This window comes from Nematolebias whitei, chromosome 21 (genome assembly GCF_014905685.2).
Source record: "Nematolebias whitei isolate Nwh7 chromosome 21, NemWhi1, whole genome shotgun sequence".
NCBI lineage: Eukaryota > Metazoa > Chordata > Actinopteri > Cyprinodontiformes > Rivulidae > Nematolebias > Nematolebias whitei.
This window is the reverse complement of record NC_056518.1, coordinates 31,620,696-31,639,683: the sequence shown is the minus strand read 5'-3', so window position 1 is coordinate 31,639,683 and position 18,988 is coordinate 31,620,696. Positions and strand designations below refer to the sequence as shown.

The 18,988-nt window shown below is 42.4% G+C and overlaps 4 protein-coding genes across 5 annotated transcripts in view; 2 read left to right on the top strand and 2 right to left on the bottom strand.

Annotated features, from left to right (window-relative positions):
- Nucleotides 1-1,348: 1,348 nt before the first annotated feature.
- On the bottom strand, nt 1,349-4,863 carry oip5 (opa interacting protein 5). The gene is made up of 5 exons (XM_037694649.1): nt 4,605-4,863; nt 3,939-4,005; nt 3,225-3,347; nt 2,258-2,339; nt 1,349-1,447 (listed from the first exon to the last, which is right to left on the bottom strand). Exons 1-5 carry the CDS (start codon nt 4,774-4,776, stop codon nt 1,355-1,357), a joined length of 537 nt encoding a protein of 178 aa, XP_037550577.1. The 5' UTR covers nt 4,777-4,863; the 3' UTR covers nt 1,349-1,354.
- A 458-nt stretch (nt 4,864-5,321) lies between these two features.
- Nucleotides 5,322-13,568, top strand: nusap1 (nucleolar and spindle associated protein 1). Its single transcript, XM_037694631.1, has 11 exons — nt 5,322-5,611; nt 5,985-6,050; nt 6,145-6,330; nt 6,405-6,582; nt 9,399-9,476; nt 9,589-9,701; nt 11,113-11,270; nt 11,404-11,567; nt 11,646-11,762; nt 13,274-13,379; nt 13,452-13,568. The coding sequence occupies exons 1-11, from the start codon at nt 5,537-5,539 to the stop codon at nt 13,537-13,539; spliced, it is 1,329 nt and encodes a 442-aa protein (XP_037550559.1). The 5' UTR covers nt 5,322-5,536; the 3' UTR covers nt 13,540-13,568.
- A 101-nt stretch (nt 13,569-13,669) lies between these two features.
- Nucleotides 13,670-16,023, bottom strand: ndufaf1 (NADH:ubiquinone oxidoreductase complex assembly factor 1). 2 transcript variants are annotated; one of them, XM_037694642.1, is made up of 6 exons: nt 15,992-16,022; nt 15,747-15,883; nt 14,863-15,379; nt 14,388-14,573; nt 14,248-14,322; nt 13,670-14,145 (listed from the first exon to the last, which is right to left on the bottom strand). In XM_037694642.1, the coding sequence occupies exons 3-6, from the start codon at nt 15,370-15,372 to the stop codon at nt 14,005-14,007; spliced, it is 912 nt and encodes a 303-aa protein (XP_037550570.1). In that variant the 5' UTR covers nt 15,373-15,379; nt 15,747-15,883; nt 15,992-16,022; the 3' UTR covers nt 13,670-14,004. The 2 variants fall into 2 exon arrangements, with proteins under 2 accessions (XP_037550570.1, XP_037550569.1); XM_037694641.1 differs by having other exon boundaries at nt 15,747-16,023.
- Nucleotides 16,024-16,263: 240 nt separating this feature from the next.
- The window catches only part of rtf1 (RTF1 homolog, Paf1/RNA polymerase II complex component), a 17,847-nt gene continuing 15,122 nt past the window's right edge, over nt 16,264-18,988 (top strand). The window contains exons 1-3 of the mRNA XM_037694620.1: nt 16,264-16,427; nt 18,564-18,674; nt 18,760-18,904. Coding sequence (XP_037550548.1) covers nt 16,344-16,427; nt 18,564-18,674; nt 18,760-18,904 — 340 coding nt within the window. The 5' untranslated portion in view covers nt 16,264-16,343. The remainder of the gene's footprint in view (nt 16,428-18,563; nt 18,675-18,759; nt 18,905-18,988) is intronic.

The window sequence follows — 18,988 nt, the reverse complement described above, 5'->3', positions numbered from 1 at the left end:
GCAGAACCATCTGCATTTACTTACATCCACGTACTTGTACGGCAGAACTATCTGCATTTACGTACATTCACGTACTTGTACGGCAGAACTATCTGCATTTACGTACATCCATGTACTTGTACACACATGTGAGACGATGGAGGCTCATTTAATGAGATGTCCTGGAACTGAGCATCTCATCTGGAGGCGTGAACCAAGGAGACTGGAGGTCACTGACTGATGATGTCATGAATCCTGGCAGAACCCACCAATGAGGAGCACGGACTGGACAGAAACTGGGAGGATCTGAACGATGGGAGGGAACAGACATGACTCCATCAGCTGAGGACTTCAGCTACAGGTCCTCCTTCAGGTTTTGGCCACAGATGGAGGAACACACCATCAGTCACTTCTTTAGGTTCACCTTCATGGTACCAGGTTGGACCCCCTCCACCTTCAGAACCGCTTTAATCCTCCATGTCACAGATTCAACAAGATGTTGGAGACATTCCTCAGAGGTTCTGGTCCATTTGGACTTGTTAGAATCCAGTTGTTGCAGATTGGTCAGCTGAACATCCATGATGCGAATCTCCTGTTCCTCCACATCCCTAAGGTTCTGATTGGGTTGTGGAGACCACTGAATCCAGACCCGTCATAGCGGTCTCTTCTTGTCCAGTTTTAGTGAGTGTGGGACCTGTAGCCTCAGTTTCCTGTTGTCAGCTGACAGGAAGTGACACCTGGCATGGTCTTTGAGACCACCTGCTTCAGGGCTGGACATGTTCTGATCCAGAGGTGGTTCTGCAGACCTTTGTTGGAACCAGCTCCTGACATCTCCAATCAGTCTGACCTTTGACCTCTGCCATCAACAAGGCTGGAGGTTCCCTCTTCTTTTGAACCATTCTCTGTAAACCAGAGCTGGTTGTGTGTAAAGATCCCAGCAGATCAGCAGGTTCTGAATAATCAGAGCAGCCCGTCTGGTACCAACGAGCAAGTTACATTCAAGGTCACTGAAATCCTCTTAGTTCCCAGTTTGACCTTCAACAAGTCGTCTTCTCCACATCTACCTGAAGCCACGGAGCTGCTGTCCTGTGATTGGCTGACTGGACCTTTGTGTTAACGAGTTATTTTAACGGGTGGACCAGAGTTTACGTTCACACTCATCTTCAAATGAGTCGTTCAAATGTTTTATTCAGTCATTTATTCATTACAGGCTCAGAACTTGTAGAAAAACATAAAGTGAGAAGTGATAAAGTAGACGATGGTCTTGAATAAAAGATAACGTGTAGCAGCCACCGCTGGACGTGGAGGATGTGTGTGTTCACAAAGATGGAGGGAGATCAAACGAGACGTGTGTAGCATCGACAGCTGAAACCTTCTAGTGGTGGAGCTCAGAGCTGATGGTCCTGTCAGCCAGTCTGCTCTGAATGAGGCTCATCTGCTGCAGCTTCTCTTCCACCTGCTGCGTAGCCTGCAGAGGAGAGCACAGCTGAACATCTGATCACTGAAGCTGCCTCGCTTTAACCGGCTTTGATTTAACCCCAACATGGCGGCACCTGCAGGTCAAATGTTTGAACATACCCAGATTTGACCCCTGCTGAGACCAGCACCTCAGCTGAGACTACTCTGGTTTACAACAGCAGATAAACAGGATGACACGCCCATCTACAAAACTGTTTTACAGAAATCTGTAGCCAAGACGAGCAGAGACCTTGTTTGAACTTTGACCTTGAAGCAGGTCATGAAAAGTGCACTCTGTAGATATGATGCACATGTGTCAACTTATCCTGAGTGAATCAGAAGTTATACGGACGGAGACTGGACCAGAGTTCCTTCTTTCTAAATAGAAAAGTTTATTTTTTGTCTTTTAGTTTTGAGATTATTATTAAACAGTTAAAACATTTAAACGTGCTCCAGGTCTTCCCTCTCTTTACGAGGCGTTAATGGAGTCAAAGGATCCGACACCACAGAAAAACAATACTGATGCAATCAAACCAGCGATTGGTGCCAATCTTTGACTCCAGATCTGTTGCACTGAAGAACAACAAGATATTTTCTTAAGCTCCAGACGTTTAAAGAGAACATTGAGAAGTCAACGTTCAGTGTAAGTGTAAGGATTTTATTGTGAAGGACTGAAACATGTTCTGAACATTAAACTCACCCCAAGTTGGTTCATATAAAATATAACGCCATGACAGAAATATTTCACCTCGTCATCAGTAAAACCGATGATCTTCTGTCACAGCAGGGTTTAGGAGCCTGACGTTAGCAGCAGCCTCACCTCATTGATGCAGAGTTTGAGGGGCTTCAGGTCCAAAGAGAGCTCAGATGCTTTCACCAGCGATGGGCTGTCCAGGAGATAACTGCAGAAAAACAAGCTCGATGAGGAAAGAGCTGAAGCTAAATTAATGCCCAACAAGCTAAAGGATATTGGGGTATTTGTGTTTGTGTGATTATTTCTTTCTGTAACAGAAAAAGTCTTCATCTTAAATGGCGCCATATTTGTGAGAAAAATAAATGGGCAGCCTTCAGCAGGTTCACTCTTTAAGCCGAAAATGTGTCTCGCAGTGAGGAAAAACAACGCGTCACCTTCGGTAGTTACTGGAAACGTCTACTTTGCTTCCAACAAAAAATTGTAACGGAGCAAATGTTTATTTGCTTGGTAATAAACGAAGACGAACATCAGTCAAACACATCAGGACGAACTGCCTGGTCACACAAAGAAACTTTGTGTGAACTCTCAGCTCTCAGGTGTTTTGAGGATCTCACAGACGTCATGACTCCCCTCTGAAGACACACAGGTGATTCAAGAAAAATTGTTTTCTGAGAAACAGAACAGATTATAATATTTCACAATTGAAAACGATCAACATTCATGTTCACATCTGTCATAATCAAATAAAACAAACTTTATTAATGATTTAGCTTTTTTTTTCTAATTAAAATCTTAAAAGGAAAAAGAGTAAACAGTCGGACTGTAGCCGACTCAGAGTCCAAGGACGAGTCAAGTCAAATGTAACTTCAAAGAAAACAGTTCATGGTGAGTCTGGTAGACAACCTAAAGGTCAGAGGTCAGAGTCAGGGAAGCATCTTCATGCTACACATTCTTGTCTGTTTTTGTGATGGCCGCCTGATCTTTGCTCTAAAAACACCTTCCCACGTTGGACAGCGCCCAGGAATTGTTTGTTTACAGATCCTGTAGACAACAGTAAACAGGAAGTGTCAACACGTGTGTGTGCTCAGCTTACCAGCTGATGTTTGCTTTGTGGAGGAGGAAGAAGGAGCGAACTGAAGCCCAACGTGACGGAGTCGAGTGAAGAACTCTCCCCACAGCGCTGTGGCAGCAGCGACATCTCAGAGGGCTGTAGATGCTGCAAGTTAAGAGACAACAAGAGGGACTAAACAAGACCCGGTGGACACAGTCAGGACAGAAGACACGTCCACGACGGACGATCAGGTCACTTCTGGGTCTTCAGGTTCTGAAAAGCTGATTTCAAGGTGCGAGTTTCTTTGAGTTAAGAGCTGTGCAGCTGAACAGAGGCGCATAGTGATGACATCACAGCTCAGCTCTATAATTCATCTACGAGTTTTAAACTGCGGGTTTACTGCTCAGATGGAATTTTATAAATGTAATAAAAAATATGATAATAATAATGATAATGTATGAAATGACTCAAAGTTGATTAAACTGACTGAGTCTTTGTTTGAGGTGATTGTAGAGACATTAAAACGTTTAACATGATCTGCTGCTCTGGAGTAGAAGGTGTGTCGGTCTCACAGGTCGGCACCAGGTCCCATCATGGAGCTCGTGGTGTTTTCAAGGAAGCAGAGGCAGAAGTTGGACCTAGCTGCTCCTCAGTCTGGCTTTGCATTAGGTGTTCCCTCATCTTGGATTTGTCCGCTGTACTTCCGTGAAACGAGCCCCAAGTGTATTTAGAGGATCCGGCCCAAAGCGGACTCACCAGTTGGCCATTTCCTGTCCTCGTCCTGACTCGTCCACAGCTCCAATAACCACATCAGCAGTCACCTCTGAGGAGACACGGAACAAAAACTCAAGAGAAAGAGCTATTAGAGGAGAGGGGACGTAAAAAAGCCCGAGACAAACGTTTCACACCATGTGGTGTCATGTGCTCGAGGCCAGACTGAGATGGTTTGGACATGTCCAGAGGAAGGACAGGGGTTTGGACATGTCCAGAGGAGGGACAGTTATATTGGTAGAAAGATGTTGGAAATGCAGCTGCCAGTAAAAAGACAAGTTAGAGGACATGGAAGGAGTTTGAGGACAAAAAAAGAACCTGTCCAGATGACTTGACTGAAAAATGTTGGATTGTATACCTGGATTATTGAGTTGGAGGACAGAAACACAGAGGACAGTGTGAGATGGACGACTCGCTGTGGGACCCTGAAGAGGTAACAGCCAAAAGAAGCTAGCATTTCACTTCTTCTGCCTCTAAGCTACTTTTTATTTTCCTGCTACTTCTGGTTCTTGAATAGTTTTTTATTTTTACTACAGGTTAGCACATTTTACCTGTTTTAACCTAATTTTAACACTTTTATACATTTTTTTTGTGCTTCTTTCAGCTTCATCTTTCTTTTTTTTTTTTTTTTAATGTTCATGTTAGACCTACTTAAACACAGCAGGGAGTCCATACATTTCACCTCCCCACAGACACCTAAGGAGTCCGCCATCACCGTGTTGCACTGCAGACAGTGGACCGTCATCATCTGCATCCGTTCAGCAGCTGCTGAAATGTTCATCTTGTCTATACGTTTAATTACAAAGCTCTCCTCAAACTCCATGTTGGCCGGCTGAGAACCGCGCTCCTTCTTTTTAAGTGTTTCTTCCTCTACAGTGCGGACTGCGGAGCGCTGATCGCATCCCGGCTCCACACCACTATTTGCGGTGTGGGGTGGTACTGCACGAAGAAAATTAGTTTACAAAAACTTTGGTTAAATCACGTCATCTGCACAAGTTTTTTTAAGGGAGAACATGCAACAAAATATGATAGTTATTCTATTACAAATGTACTAATTACAATTTACTATTCAGTTAAACAAAATAGAAAATATTTAGATTCTAAGGGTGTCCGTTTTTAATGGGTGCATTTCATTTTGAGTCAGCCGGGTGCTTACAGGCGGACACGGGTGAACGGAGGAGGCGTCATCTTCAATTAGGAACCTATCAAAATGTAATAGTTTAATAACTAAAAATATATAAAAATACTACACATCATGTAACGTTTCGCGTAGAGCTTGTAATGATCATTTTTAGTAGATGCACTGGCTTTAATAATCAGTCACTTGATCAACGTGGAACGCAAATTCCGCCTTCCAATCTAGCCGCTGCGTCTCCGGAGCAGTAAATGGAGTTGAGTCTATTCTGATTGGCTGAGAGGTAGAAGCTTCAGATCCAGGAGCCAATCAAAATCTCCTGCTGCTGTGCTTTGAATCCGAGGGAGTTTTAACCGTTGGTCGCCGCCGCTGACCGAACTACTGAACAAACAGAGAAGAATTTAACCTGGCGCTGTTTTCATCGAGCTGAATCATTCATCACATCAACATGGATCTGAACAGCATGAAATACGCTGAACTGCGAAGCTTCGCGAAGGAGCTCGGACTGAAAGCAAACGGGAAGGTAAGGAAGCTCTTTTAAGAACATTAGCGTCCGCGCTAACGGAGGCTAACCGCTAACAACAAACACGGAGCAGTCAAATATTTACATCAACACATTAAAGCATTATTACGTAATTAAAGTCTTTTTAAGGAGGAAATAAATGTCTCCAACTTAAATCATTACATTATTTATTGGTAAAACATACAAATATTAGAGTAAATATTAAATAAATTAATATATGTTTTTCTGATTTAAATACTTGTTTCATCTTTGGCATGGTACATCCGTGTTTTTAGCATGATTAACAGATGAACCACCGACTGATTTTTAAATGTTATGGTTCATTTTATAAAAAAGATTAATATCTAACTTTAGATCTGTTTTTAAATTTCAGGCTGATAAGCTGCTGAGAGCCATTAAACAACATTTTGAAGAGATGGACAAGCTGAAGGCAGAGCAGGTAACAGACCTCATGACTATAACAGTATAGTAGTACTGTACTGCAGTATTATGCATGTATTGTGTGTATACATACTGTTGTTTTACTGTTTCAGGAGCAGGATGGTGGTAAAGTGCAGGAAGCAGATAAAAAGCAGGTGTCTGAGGACAGCGCTGCAGTTTGTAAAGAGGAGGATTCTGACATCAACGTGTTTGTGACAAAACGTCGGGGGAGAGAAAATGCCTCCAAGAGGAAGCTGACTGATGCTGCAGCAGCCTGTGATGCCAACATGACTTCCAAAGTATTGAAGAAGACAACTGCATCTCGTTCACATATTCACTAACGTATAACTCATGAGGCTACCTTCTCTTTTAGGGCAAAGGCAAGGTTAATGGACAGAGCAGACCCCGCAGTTCACAGGGTAGGAAGAAAAGAAAGTTGTCTCCAGACGAGGGTTCTGAAAGGACTGGACCAGAGCCGCAGCAAAGTGGAAGTGACCAGCAGCCTTCTGACTCTAAAGATGAAGAACCTGCACGTTGTGAAACAGGTACGGGTTAGTCTCATTGAGTTGTTGTCATTAGTTACCGTTATTGTTGTCTGTACTTTATATGTTCTGTCTGGAACAGGTTAAAAATGATGATTCATTAGAAATTGTTGAAAAATGAATCCTTGTGGCTCCACGAGGCTAGCCTGTATAAGTAAAGGTGGAATGAATGAGGCCGTGGTGCTGGTTTAGTCATCCAGAACTAGAATCTAGAAAATAAAAACACGGGACTTTAGACGCTTTAAACTGTCGAGGCTCGCTTATGTTCCTGCATTCACGTGCAGATTAGACTGAAATTACACGCCTCTCGTGATCAAGAGTCATCAGGCTCTTTGTGTGCTGGCTCATAGGTTTGAGTCACGTGCATGGAGGTGTGAGTTGGAGTGAAACTGACCTGGATTCAGGCCTAATGTCGCTCTGCAGGTTTTAGAAAGCTGAACTCGGAGTCTGTTTAAAGTTGTTTCGTTAAAGGCCTCCTTCACCTCCCTCTCAGATCATCTGTCAAAACAACTACAGAATAAGTCATTTTTTGTGCAAATTTCTAAAATTGTTGTCTCCGTTCTGAGAGTTTTGTGTGATTGAATATCTCCTGGATTTACTCGGGAAAAACTCAGGGACGTAAGAAACGTCATGGTGTTGATCTAACAAAGTTAAAGTCAGGTCTTCTGGATGGATTCTTCTTGTTGAAACATTTTGTCTTTTATCCAAAAGACTTCTTCAGTCTGAGGAGCTGCAACAAACTCAGTCTTGTAAATATCACCTTCTCATAGTGGATCAACCAGTAGCCCAAAGTGGCCTGTCAACCAAGACAGTCCTTGGAGCAATGTGGATATCCTAACTGGGCCTTCTTGAAAGCAGAGAAGAAACCCAAACAGGACTCCAGTCAGCCATCAGGTGAAAAGGAGGAACCCAGACCAGTGGTCATTCCGTATGTTAGTGATGGCCAAATGAAGCAATAAAGCAGTATTGAACCACTTTGCCAATTGTATTGAACTTGGGTTCATTCATTCAAAGGTTCATTGCAGTGACATCTAGTGGTGAAATATAGTATTTATTTATATATGTTTAAATATAGGGTCCGTGTGTCTTCCTCCAGAAAAATTGGAATAAAAGAGATGCCATTTCCTGCATTTTGGTGTATTTTAACAGGTTGAAACATTTGAATAAACTGGTTAAAACATGTCTCTCTTGTAAATGACGAGGCTCAATGAGGATAAACCTGTATAAATAAAGGTTGAATTGAAATTACTATTTTAGAGCAACAATTAACAAGCCTGTGTATGAATGCACGTCTTGACAGTCTGTCAGGTGTCCCCCCCCCCCACACACACACACACTCTGCCGACCTGAACTCTTCTCAGCTGAATTCAGTCCTGTGTGTTCTGCTCCAGTCTCACTGCCATCCATCCATTTATTTTAGATAAATTGTCTTTTCAACATTTTGATCGCTGTTATTTTGACTAATTAGTGCCGTTGTTTTGATACTTGATGTAATACACATCAACCATTTCACTCGTTTTTTTTTTTTGTTTTTTTTTACTGTAAAATTATTTATTGTCTGAAATGTTGTGCACTGTAATGTATGCAGGAGTTCCGACACCGCAGTTGTGCGCGCGTCCTGCAGAGCTGTGTGGAGACGCTGTGCGTAAAACAACTGTCTCAGGGCGCACAGCTGGAGGAGGATGAAGACGCTCCCCGCGGGACACGCAGTCCGTGTCTCTGCTGGCAGGAGCGTGGCGCGGCCACAACATCCGCTCGTTGTACTTTTAATAAATAATCAAAATAAAAATGCACGATGACTTTGGACTTTTAGGGGCGGAGTTGGCGGATCCGAGCGGTCAAAATTATAGAGTTCCAGGATCTTGTTCTGACAGGATCCGGCTCAAATGAACCACTGTCTGAATATAAAAAACAAGAGCTGTTCGTAACGTATAATACGTGAAGAACGGGGATGTGAACCGAGGCTTGAGCATCTTAAATACACTGAATCACGCCAAATGTTTGAAACTCCGCCTGTCAGCTCGAAGCAGTCAGCTGACTCGGTGTGAATGAAGCAGTGAAGTGGTGCACACGTCATCGGTGACGTCACATGAAGCGAGCTCCGGCCCACTGCTTCACCATAACTACCCTGTCGAGTTTGAAGCGTGCTCTGAAGCTTCGGTGCTAGAGGTAACATCACTACCGTATGTTACAGGAGTTTCAGAGAAACCGAGACGTTTATTTTCTAAACATAACGTCCCAGTGGCTTTTAAACCCCAAAATACATTAGAGCAAAGACTTATGACGGGAGTCCCCCGGCACAAACAGTAATATTGTGTATGTTGTTCAGCGTCAGGAGGGTGATCGGTCTTACACTGGACCAGCACAGAAGAGCAAAACCATCAGGCCAGGACTCTGCAGTTCATCTCCAGGCCAGAGGTCACTCGTTCAGGGATGAAGATGTTCATATCCTTGATAGAGAGGAACGATGGTTTGAGAGAGGAGTAAAGGAGGCCATCTTTGTGAAGAGAACCTGTCCATCATTAAACAGACTGATGGTCCTCCTTTTACATGTGAACAGCAAACTGGTTGTTCCACTATGAGAAGGTGATATTTTTATAAGACTGAGTTTGTTGCAGCTCCTGAGACTTAAGAAGTCTTGGATAAAAGACGAAAAGCTCCATCCAGAGGACCTGACTTAACTTTGTTAGATTCATCTACCTGAATTACTGAGCAGCATCAGATTTCTTGGTGTTGATTTATTTTTCATAAAGTGGCTGTTTTGACCCACAGATAATTGCTGATGTCGTCTTGAGGAAAACTAACTTTTCCACATTCTTGTCCAGAAACGGGGATCAAAGTGGTGAAAGGTGGCAGAATCCCTCGTTACCAGAGGCTCCTGCAGAACAAGACCAGCACTCCCAGTGAGTTTGGACTTTTCCCCTCCCTCCATCCAGTCTTTTTTTTTTTTACAGATTGTAGTAAGCAGGATTTATCTCTTCTGATTAATGTTTATTCATTTCATCTTTGAACTAGACTTTAAGAAAATCCATGAGGCTCAGTTTGACAAGATGGAGTCCATTTCTACTTACGTTCAGAGGAAGTCCAAACAGGCGGAGGCCAACAAGCATCCGGTCCAACAAGTGAAGGTACTCATCAGCTGAACATCATGTTTTTGTCTTGTTTTATGAAATATACGTCATGAACCAATGAACAGATTTAACTTTAACTCTTAGAAAGTCTCTTCTCTACCCTAAATTAATCTACAGCTCATCAATTTTTAGTCAGCCAAGTTCAAGAAGGTCACTTCAGCCTTAGTTAACACACTCTCTGCTATAATCAATGATGATCGTTGAACTCAAACCTGGTGTGGTAGTAGCTGAGAGTCATCCCAACACACGACATCCTTCACAGACTGCTGAGCTTTTAGTTCGAGAATCTTTATCGTCCCCAAGGGTAGGCCTGTCGCAATAAATCAATTAATCGCATGACGAATGAAAATTATCGACCTCATTTTAATTGATCAGTTTTATCGTTTCTTCGTGTCTCTCTCTTTCTACTGAAGACACTGGATGACAAAAGGCTCAACTCCGGTGCTTTTCAATGACCCCTCCCTTTCTTAAAAGCAGCTAAGCTACGAGCTAAGCTAACAGGCCGACCTCAGGGAAAAAAACCTCCGTCTTGTCAAAGCTTCAAAATTCACAATTGAAACCCGTACCTTCGTGTGAAAAGATGTTTTTCTCTGCAAAAAGAAGCTAAAAACTTATTTACTGGGTTTTTTTTAGTTTTTTTTTTTATTATTATTAAAAGCTTTGTGTGAAAAATGCTATGCTAAAGAGCTCAAACCACACCGAGCGACCGCCATTTTGAGAACTGAAGAGAAACAGCCCATGTCACGTCAAGGGGCCTCCCTCCCATTTTTCTTAAAGAGACCGCTTGCTCCCTCACTATCCATCCTTCAGTTCAAACTATCTTATACTGCCATCCGGTGGTCAAAAAAAGGGGATACACACAAAATTAACCAACATTTCTTCTTAAATTTGACAATAATTACTAATTATTGTCAAATTTCAAACAATATTATCGTTTATCGCAATAATTAATTAATCGCCCAGCAAAATTTTTTTACCGTGACAGGCCTGCCCAAGGGTCAGTTTGTTCCAGTCAGTGGACAAAAAATCCATACAAGACCTTAAAATAACAGAAATCATAACTGTTGAGAAGCCTGATCACCACAAGGACGAGTTATTCAGTCTGTTCTACGTCTGGGCAGCAGATACCTGCGTCCAGATGGAAGCAACCTGAACTCACCATGGAGTGATGATCAGGATCTGCCAGAATCAGCCTGGCTTTGTTCACTGACCTCGCCTTGTGTAGCTCAGTGAGGTTCTGTTGGGCTATGCCAGCAGTTCCGCTGCACATCCTGACAATCCCCGAGAGCTGGTTCCTGTTTTTGCATGTCAAAAGTTTTACTGACGTGTTGGTTCTGAATTCAAAGCGAGGAGAACTTCAGGTGTTTTTTATTCTGACACGTTTGTTGACATCATCTGTTTCCTACAGAAGATGAATCCACCTCGAGCGTCCATGTTCAGCCCAGATCCACCGAACAAACAACCGGCTGAAGGAAAGAACCGACAAACTCTTCCAAACAAACCTGCTGGGAAGAAAGACGCTCCCTTCGGGCTGTCTGTCCATCTCACTCGCAGGATCAATGTTCGGTCGGTTTTGTTATTTTTACAAGAATTACCAGAAAAATAAACAACTTGAACTTGATTAAATTATTTATCAGACACTGTACAAAAAATGTTTCTGTTTGTTCCAGAACTAAAATGTTTTGTCTCGGTTCTGTAGGTTCTCAGCAGCTACATGTGACAACGAGTTTAAGGGCTCCTTGGTTAAGACCCCAGCACGCATGTCGCCCTACCTGGGTTCCTGCACCCCTCAGGGACGGGCTGCAGAACCAGGGAAGGGCCTCAGTGTGAGAACTTCCAACTTCTCTGCCCAGAAACCTTCAGGTGCGTGTCCTCGTCACTGCCGGGAGGATTTCAAACCCACGCGTGCTCATTAATCGGTTTTCTTTTTTTTTTTTAAAGGACCGTTCATTTTCACCGGGAACACGAGCGCTTCTGCAACTCCTGGAACACAAAAAAAGATGACCTTTGACCTGAAGTCCAGTCTATCCCGCCCACTCACCTACAAGCCTCATAAAGGTACCTGCTCTCAAGCTTCCATCACAGGAAGTTCTGGGCGTTTTCATTTTGTTTCCTTACAACCTGCAATTTGATTGTTTTAAATTATTATTATTATTTGAAGCAATAATTTTACAGAAATACTTTGAGCTATTGGAGAAACATATTTAAAAAGTGGTGTGTACATACAGTATGTATTCAGGTCCATCTAACTCCTGGACTTCACGTCCAAACGTCTCCAGCTCCTTCAGGTTGGACGGGGCTGTTTGTGTCTGTTTGGACTTGGACTGGACCGGTCCAGGTCCAGGACCTTTACCTGGTTCTCCTTAAACCAGAGGAGTTCTTCATCCGAGTGTTTAAGGGTCCAGCGTGCTCCACCTGAAGCTGAACAGTGGACAGGCGGTCACGTGGTTGCAGGACGTTGATTTTGGCCACGCCTTCCACGAGACGCAGCGCCACAGACTCCTCCGTGCACGATGCGTGCACGATCTCCATCCAGGAGTTTGTGACCTTTTGACTCATTTAGCATTTGAAGAGTCGTGCAGCTGAACGTCCGAGCCCATTTCTGCATTGATGGACACGCCCGCAAACTTCTGACCAATCACAGTCCTTGGAGCGTGCGAGGAAAAGTTCAGCCCGGGCCTTGTGTCGAGAAGGGGCGGAGCTTCTGAGAACAAAATGATGTGATTTTTGTCAGCTCTGTCACTGAGAGCTGATTTCACGGCTTCAAATGGATGCAGAGTCCTTCAGGCTCATTGACCTGCTGGAAGGTGGAGCTCTGGGGTTCCTCTCAAATATTTCTCTGTATTTTGCTCCCTCCATCTTTCCTTCAACAGCACCTTCTTCCACAGGTTTGATGTCTTCTTCCTGCCCACTCTTCCATAAAGTCCATCTCTGTGCATCTTCTAGTGGTCCTCCGGGCAGATCCTCCTTCTCTGTCAGGGTTATCTTTGTCCTCCTGACCAGATCTGTGGGTTTTGGTCTCTTGGCAGGTTTCCTGTGGTGACATCATCCTTCACTTCCTAAAAACGGGTTCCATGGAACTCTGTGAGGTGTTCAGGGTTCTGGGACATTTTTATAACCCAACTCTGATCTTCTCCACACCTCTGCCCTGTGTGGAGAGTTCCTTGGTTTTCAAGATGTCTCCTGCTTGGTGTTGATTCTGGGTTCTGTTAGAACAGGTGGAAATGTTCTGAGCCCATCAGCTGAGGGGGTAGACTCGTTATAAATGAACCCAAGATGGAGGTTTTTAATCTGGGGGTCGAACATGTAAACTCCACACGGACTGCAACGGGGTTTGAACCTGTGACACTTGCTGTGAGGCAACAGCTGCACTATCGTGCCACCTGTCTGAATTATTTTTACCTTCATCATTTCGTTCATCTTCAGTGATTTTGTAACGTTTTTGCTTTTAATCAAATGAAAAATAAAATAATTAAATTTCAGGTTGTGAGGTAATGAAAGGAAAATGTGAATTCTTTGGCAACGCTCTGTAAAATGTAAGACGTCAATAATTTATTTTCATTTTACAGGAAAACTGAAGCCTTTTGGAGAAGTCAAAGAAAACATGTCAGCAAACAAATCTCTGGTCTCCAACCCCCGTCAGCAGACGTACAAACAGCACAAAGTCCAGACGAGGTGGGTCTGAGCGGATCTTAGTTTGTTCTGAATCTCCTCCTCCAGTCCTCCAGATGTTCTGTCGTCTTACAGGGAGGACCGGAGGACCAAACGAACAGAGGAGCGACGGCAGAAGAAGGAGAGTTTGCTTGGAGCGAGGAGGGGCCTCGTCATGAAGTAGCCCGCTGCAGCTTCTTACTGTAAATATTTCACGCTGCAGACGTTCCTCCTGTCCAACCTGCTCCGCTGATCTCGTGGGTTTAAACCCTTTTTGATCTTCTCAATGCATTTTTGTAGCCTTTCATATTTTCATTTGTTTTTTTTTTTTTAACTTAAATTCTTTATAAGGTTGAAACTTTGACTTCAAAAATGTTATCTTGTGATTTGTTAATGTTTGTGTAGTTTCCCCAGTTTATTTTTATTGGTTTTTTTTTTTTTTTTTTACAATAAAATCCTAAAATACTTAACATGGAAAGTCTTTTCTTCTTAAAGGACGTCACAGGACGAGTCGTCTTGTGGATAAATTCTCACTTGTTGACGCGTCTCTTCAGGAAACTGAATTTTAGAACCTCTGTTTGAACATTTCCATGTAAGAAAGTTTCTGTTGTCCACGTCTCTTGGTTTGTCTGCTGCGCTGTGGCCGTCCCTAAACTTCTGGGTTCCTCTGGTACGTTTCGTAGGCGAAGTCCTCGGTGTGAGCGTAATCTTTGCTAACACCAATGAAGTCGATCTCCAGCTGGAATGGACCGTCTGCCTTGTCTGCCAGAGTGAAGCCAATGGTATTAATCTGTAAAAACAAACTAATCATGAATCGTCTGAATGATGAAGATTACACATAATTTTAGTTGTTTTTTTAGTGAATTGTTTGTTTTTATGCTTTTTCACTGACCTTGTCCAGAGCGAGTGGATGCTGACGATCTTGTATTCTCCCCTTATGAGTCAGGAAGAACTTGGAGAAAGGGATCTGTAAATGAGAAGGTGCTTGTAAGGTGCTGAAAACTCAACATGTCGAGTTTAGAGGGCGTTCACCTTCACATCCTGCCAGTAGGGTCCTCCTCTGGTGTACAGGAAGTAGACGTACAGGTCGTCCTTGTGATGACTGAAGTACGTTTCTGAATTGATGATGATCATCCACTGGTGGCCGTCACCACGAATCCGCAAATGCAGAGTGTTGAAACTGGACAAATCGAAGTGCTTTTTCCTGTCAAGCCAACCCTAGAAAAGATCCATTTCAGAGGGTTCTGGTCCAGAACATTACTGCTTTAAATGTGCAAACTGCTAATAAACTCACTAAACAAGAGCATAACGACAGTATGAGCATCATTTGGGTTACTGGGTATATTTTTGTAGCAATTACGTTGAAAATGTTTCTTTAGCTAGCTTGTAAAATTTAGTTTGATTTCTAGACACCATTTTGGGGGCTTCATTTAATGTTTCATCGTTTGCCTTGTGGAAATCCCTGGTCTAACTGAGGAAGAGTGTTCTTCCTACACTGAGCACCTACCAGACGTTGTCTGGAGCGCAGGGTGCAGTATCCACTGTAGTCCGTCTCTCCGTCATTTGGAGGAACTGAACAAAGAGTCCCGTACAGAAAACACGTATTGTTCTTTCCCAGCTTCAGGTAAACTCTGCTCTGTCCTCCAATCACTTCATCAGAAGAAAAGATCCACTCCTGCAGACTCTCAGGTCCTCTAAACTCCCACAAAACCCTGTTCTGCTCCAGCATGTGGTCAACGAGCGGTTTGCCCTCTGGACCAATCCAGGGGTCAGAAAGCAATTTGAACAACAGTCTGAACTGACGCTTTAACCTCTTCACACCCTTTGAGAGGTTAAATTCTATATTCTCCCATGGAAACTTCTTCTCTTTGGGTTGGCCGGGCCTGTGGTATGTACTCTGGTTCAAACCTGTTCTGAGCAGAGGTCCAGGAGTGATGGAGCGAAGGAGCAGGTGTGGGGCATAGATGGAGCTCAGCAGCTTCAGTGGAGGAAGACGTGAAGTTTTCAGGAGGGCCATTTCTGACCTAAATGAATCACACAGGAGCCCCAACATTTCTTTACTATTTCAAACTGTTGGTACGTTTTATACTGTTTGTTTTAACTTTGTACGATTTGACTGTTAAATAAATCAAATTATGCTTTATAACTTGTGGATAAATAAATGGACATTTAAACGTGTCTGTTCATAAGTTTTTCTTTAAAGGGGATTGATTTGATGATACTTATAGATTCCCTTAATACGTAAATCACTAAATTCATTCCTAGCACTTTTATGTGGCAACAATAACGTACATGTAACACGTTGAAAAATAAAGCATTAAAAACTTTAGGCTTTTCGTAAGTTTAAAAACATACAAGGTGAAAGTAAACCCGTGGCATTAATAAGGATACCTGTTGTTGGAATATCAGAGGTTGTTCAGTTTTCCAGCGAAAAATATCACAGCACTGTTGTGAATAAAAGACGGCTTTATCTGCTCAAGGTTGTCCTGTCCACGCCGGAAACGGAGCTAGGTTAATAAAACATTCACCTACAAAGGATACAAACATTAAATAACAACGTAATTTATTACAAACTACTATAACTACTCTAATATAACTATAGCCGATAGTAAAAAATCTGTAAAAGAGTAATTTACGGCAACTGCAGCTTTTGTGCACCACAAATACTTGTCCTGGTCGACACACTCACTATGAACATGTAGTTCCTACCTTGGCTTTAAATGTCTTTTTGTTCTTTCCTTTCTTTGGCATTTCTCTTATTTTATTTGAGCTCCATTAATGAGAAAGGAGCGCAATGTGAAAAAGAATAACATACATTTTTTTAGGTTATATTTTAAAAAAAATAGTTATTTTGTGACACCACCACCCCCAGCGTAGGCGCATGCTCAGTCTTGCCTTTGTCGCGAGCCAACGAGCTAAGTAGCAACGGCAACAAACCTGAACATAAACGACACAGAGTTAGCTAGCAGCTTAGCTGGTGTGCTAATCATGGTGAACGTTAAGAAGCGGAAAGGTCGGGTCGTTATCGACTCAGACTCCGAAGATAGTGCCAGTGATGATAATTTAGATGAGGTAGGTCCGCAATTTTCAAATGTAGTCCCTGACTGTTGGCGCGTTAACTTGTCAGCAGTTTTGAGGCCAAGCTAACGTGCTAACTGACTGCTCAGTCAGTGTTTGGCCTCGCAGCAGTCTTCAGCTGCTCTGTGTTTATTTATCCTCTTACAGTAAACACTTTATTCCTAACAAGTTGCGTGTTTCCCTAAGTCTTCTGTGCGGCTTGTAACAAATCAGCATGTTAGGGTTGTTTGTGTCTAAAGGTCCAATTGCTTGTTCAAGGTTTCACTACGAGATGTGTTGAAGTACCAATCCTACAGCACTGGGCGCGGGCCTCCGGGTGGTTTCAGTCCGAAGCTGCTCGGTTCTGATTGTTTACTGCTGGGGGTTTGCTAGTTATGGACAAATGAGCACGGACCTTCTTTATTCACACTGAAACAGTTTTAGGCGCGTTTAGTTTGAGCTTGACCTGCAGCTTCTGGATGACGTCATCATGGCTTAGAGCCGATGAACTATTTTGGTGTTGTTGGTAAACAAGAGCTGTCAGGGTAAACAAGAGCTGTACACACAGGACAGAATGCTGTAAAATGACATGACAGCTGTGTTCCTGACAGAGGCAGAGGTTATACAGATTTAGGAGAGTTTGGAGAAATGTTCTGTAAACACCATAAACAAATCTTAAATCTCTGAATTGTATAAATTTAATGAACAAGTGATCACAGCCTGATAGAAGTCTGTTCAGCCTAACAAAGTGTACGGAGTACCGGGTATGCTTATCTGCTTTATGTTTACCTGGGAGATCAATTTGATGAAAAATACAGTAACTTTAAATAATTTATAAAAAACAATATTTTAAAAATGCAACAGATTGAAATGATGCCAATATAGAGACAGTGACTGATGGCTGTCCAAAAAGATTAAAACTGTTCAAAATCTAATTTAAAATGTAAAACTTTGATTTAAACTGCAGAAACCAGAGGCAACATTTATTTCAAGAGGTGACAACTTGTCATGAAGTGGTCATCTTCATGTAGTTTTGTAAAGAAACCATCTTTATTAAGACCTTTCTGCCTTTTTAAAGTTAATTCTGTGTTGCAGTAGGTTTTGTGTCATTGGTACATGTGTCAGTGTGCACCACTTTCATATTTGAACCTCTCAGTTGATTTTTATGTGGCTTGAATCTAAAATGTGTTTTCAGTAATGACACCTTGTTTGGCTTTGAATATAAATGTCATTAATTAACAATAGATGCTAGGTCTCCAGTTGGAGTTTTATCAAGCCTTGTTGTTTTATATAAATTAAGAGCGCAGCTGTGAGTCCAGACCTGTCAGCTGAGACATTTATTTATGACCGAGACAAAGAAACTTGTCATTTCACCTCTGGGCTTATTTTAAAAGTTTTTTTTTCCACTGCATGTTTCAGCTCTTCTTACACCTTTTAAAATATGAAAACATGGAATTTGGTTTTAGTCTTTTCCAAGTCTGGATAAGTCTGCAGTTTGGAAATACACTTGTGTTCCCTGCTGTATGGTTTAAAATATTAAAACAAATTTTCTATAAACCGTTCAAAGTAAAGAATGTTTTTCTTCATAATTCGTATTTTAAAATGGACACAGTCTTATGACGTCCACATTTAGACCATCTAGCGTACGAGTCTCGATTTTCAAGTGGTTCAGACGAAGTTAGTTTCATATCTTTCCGTGCTGATGTGTCTTTAGACGACCAACTTCAAGCTGCTTTCTAAAAGATCCCCTTAAATTATTTGATAAAAAGGTTTAGATGAAACTGAGAAGTCTGTTCTTCTAATTGAACATCATATTTAGTGAAGATGAATAACACATAACCATAAACTGATTTAAAAACATAAAACTTTGTTTCTCGTCCATAGTGTTTTTTTATTCTGTTTGATGTACACAGATAATAAAATTGCCATAATTTTCACAGTGAGTTTGACGATGCTTTAAAGATCAACAATATCAAACATTTGTCTGAAAAGTGTGTAGGAGTCAGTTCCTGCTGTCCCTGTTGTGACGAATGGATCTCAGTGTGTTATTTACCTGCATGAACATCAGGGAGCGAGTCTCCACAGTTTCCTCTGTGTCACTACGACTTCCTGTTTGTTTTCTGAGCTGCGTTCCTGTGTTGTCCCCTTCAGGAGTTGTTGTCTTTGGCAAAAAGGAAGAGGGTTGATTCTGGCGAGCAGGAAGAGTCTGTAAACAAACCAGCAGCCTCCACGGACTCCGAGACGTCTGACAGTGACGACGAGGTGAGATTACTTGTTGCGTCTCTTTGAAACGTCTTCGGCACAAGGGAACGGATCAGCATTGTGAAAATGGTGCGTCTCGTTTCAGTGGACGGTGGGTGGCACCAAAGTCAAAAAGAAGGTGAAGCAGGGGAAAGGTAGTGAAAAGAAGAGTTCTACCAAGAAGAAGGTCAACAGAGCGTCTGGCAGTTCAGATGGAGTCAGCTCAGCAGACAGCTCTGCTCCAGAGGAAGGTAGGTGTCCTCAACTCTTACCACTCAGTAATACTTTTTAACACTCATTAACTCTTATTAACACTCAGTAATATTTATTCACAC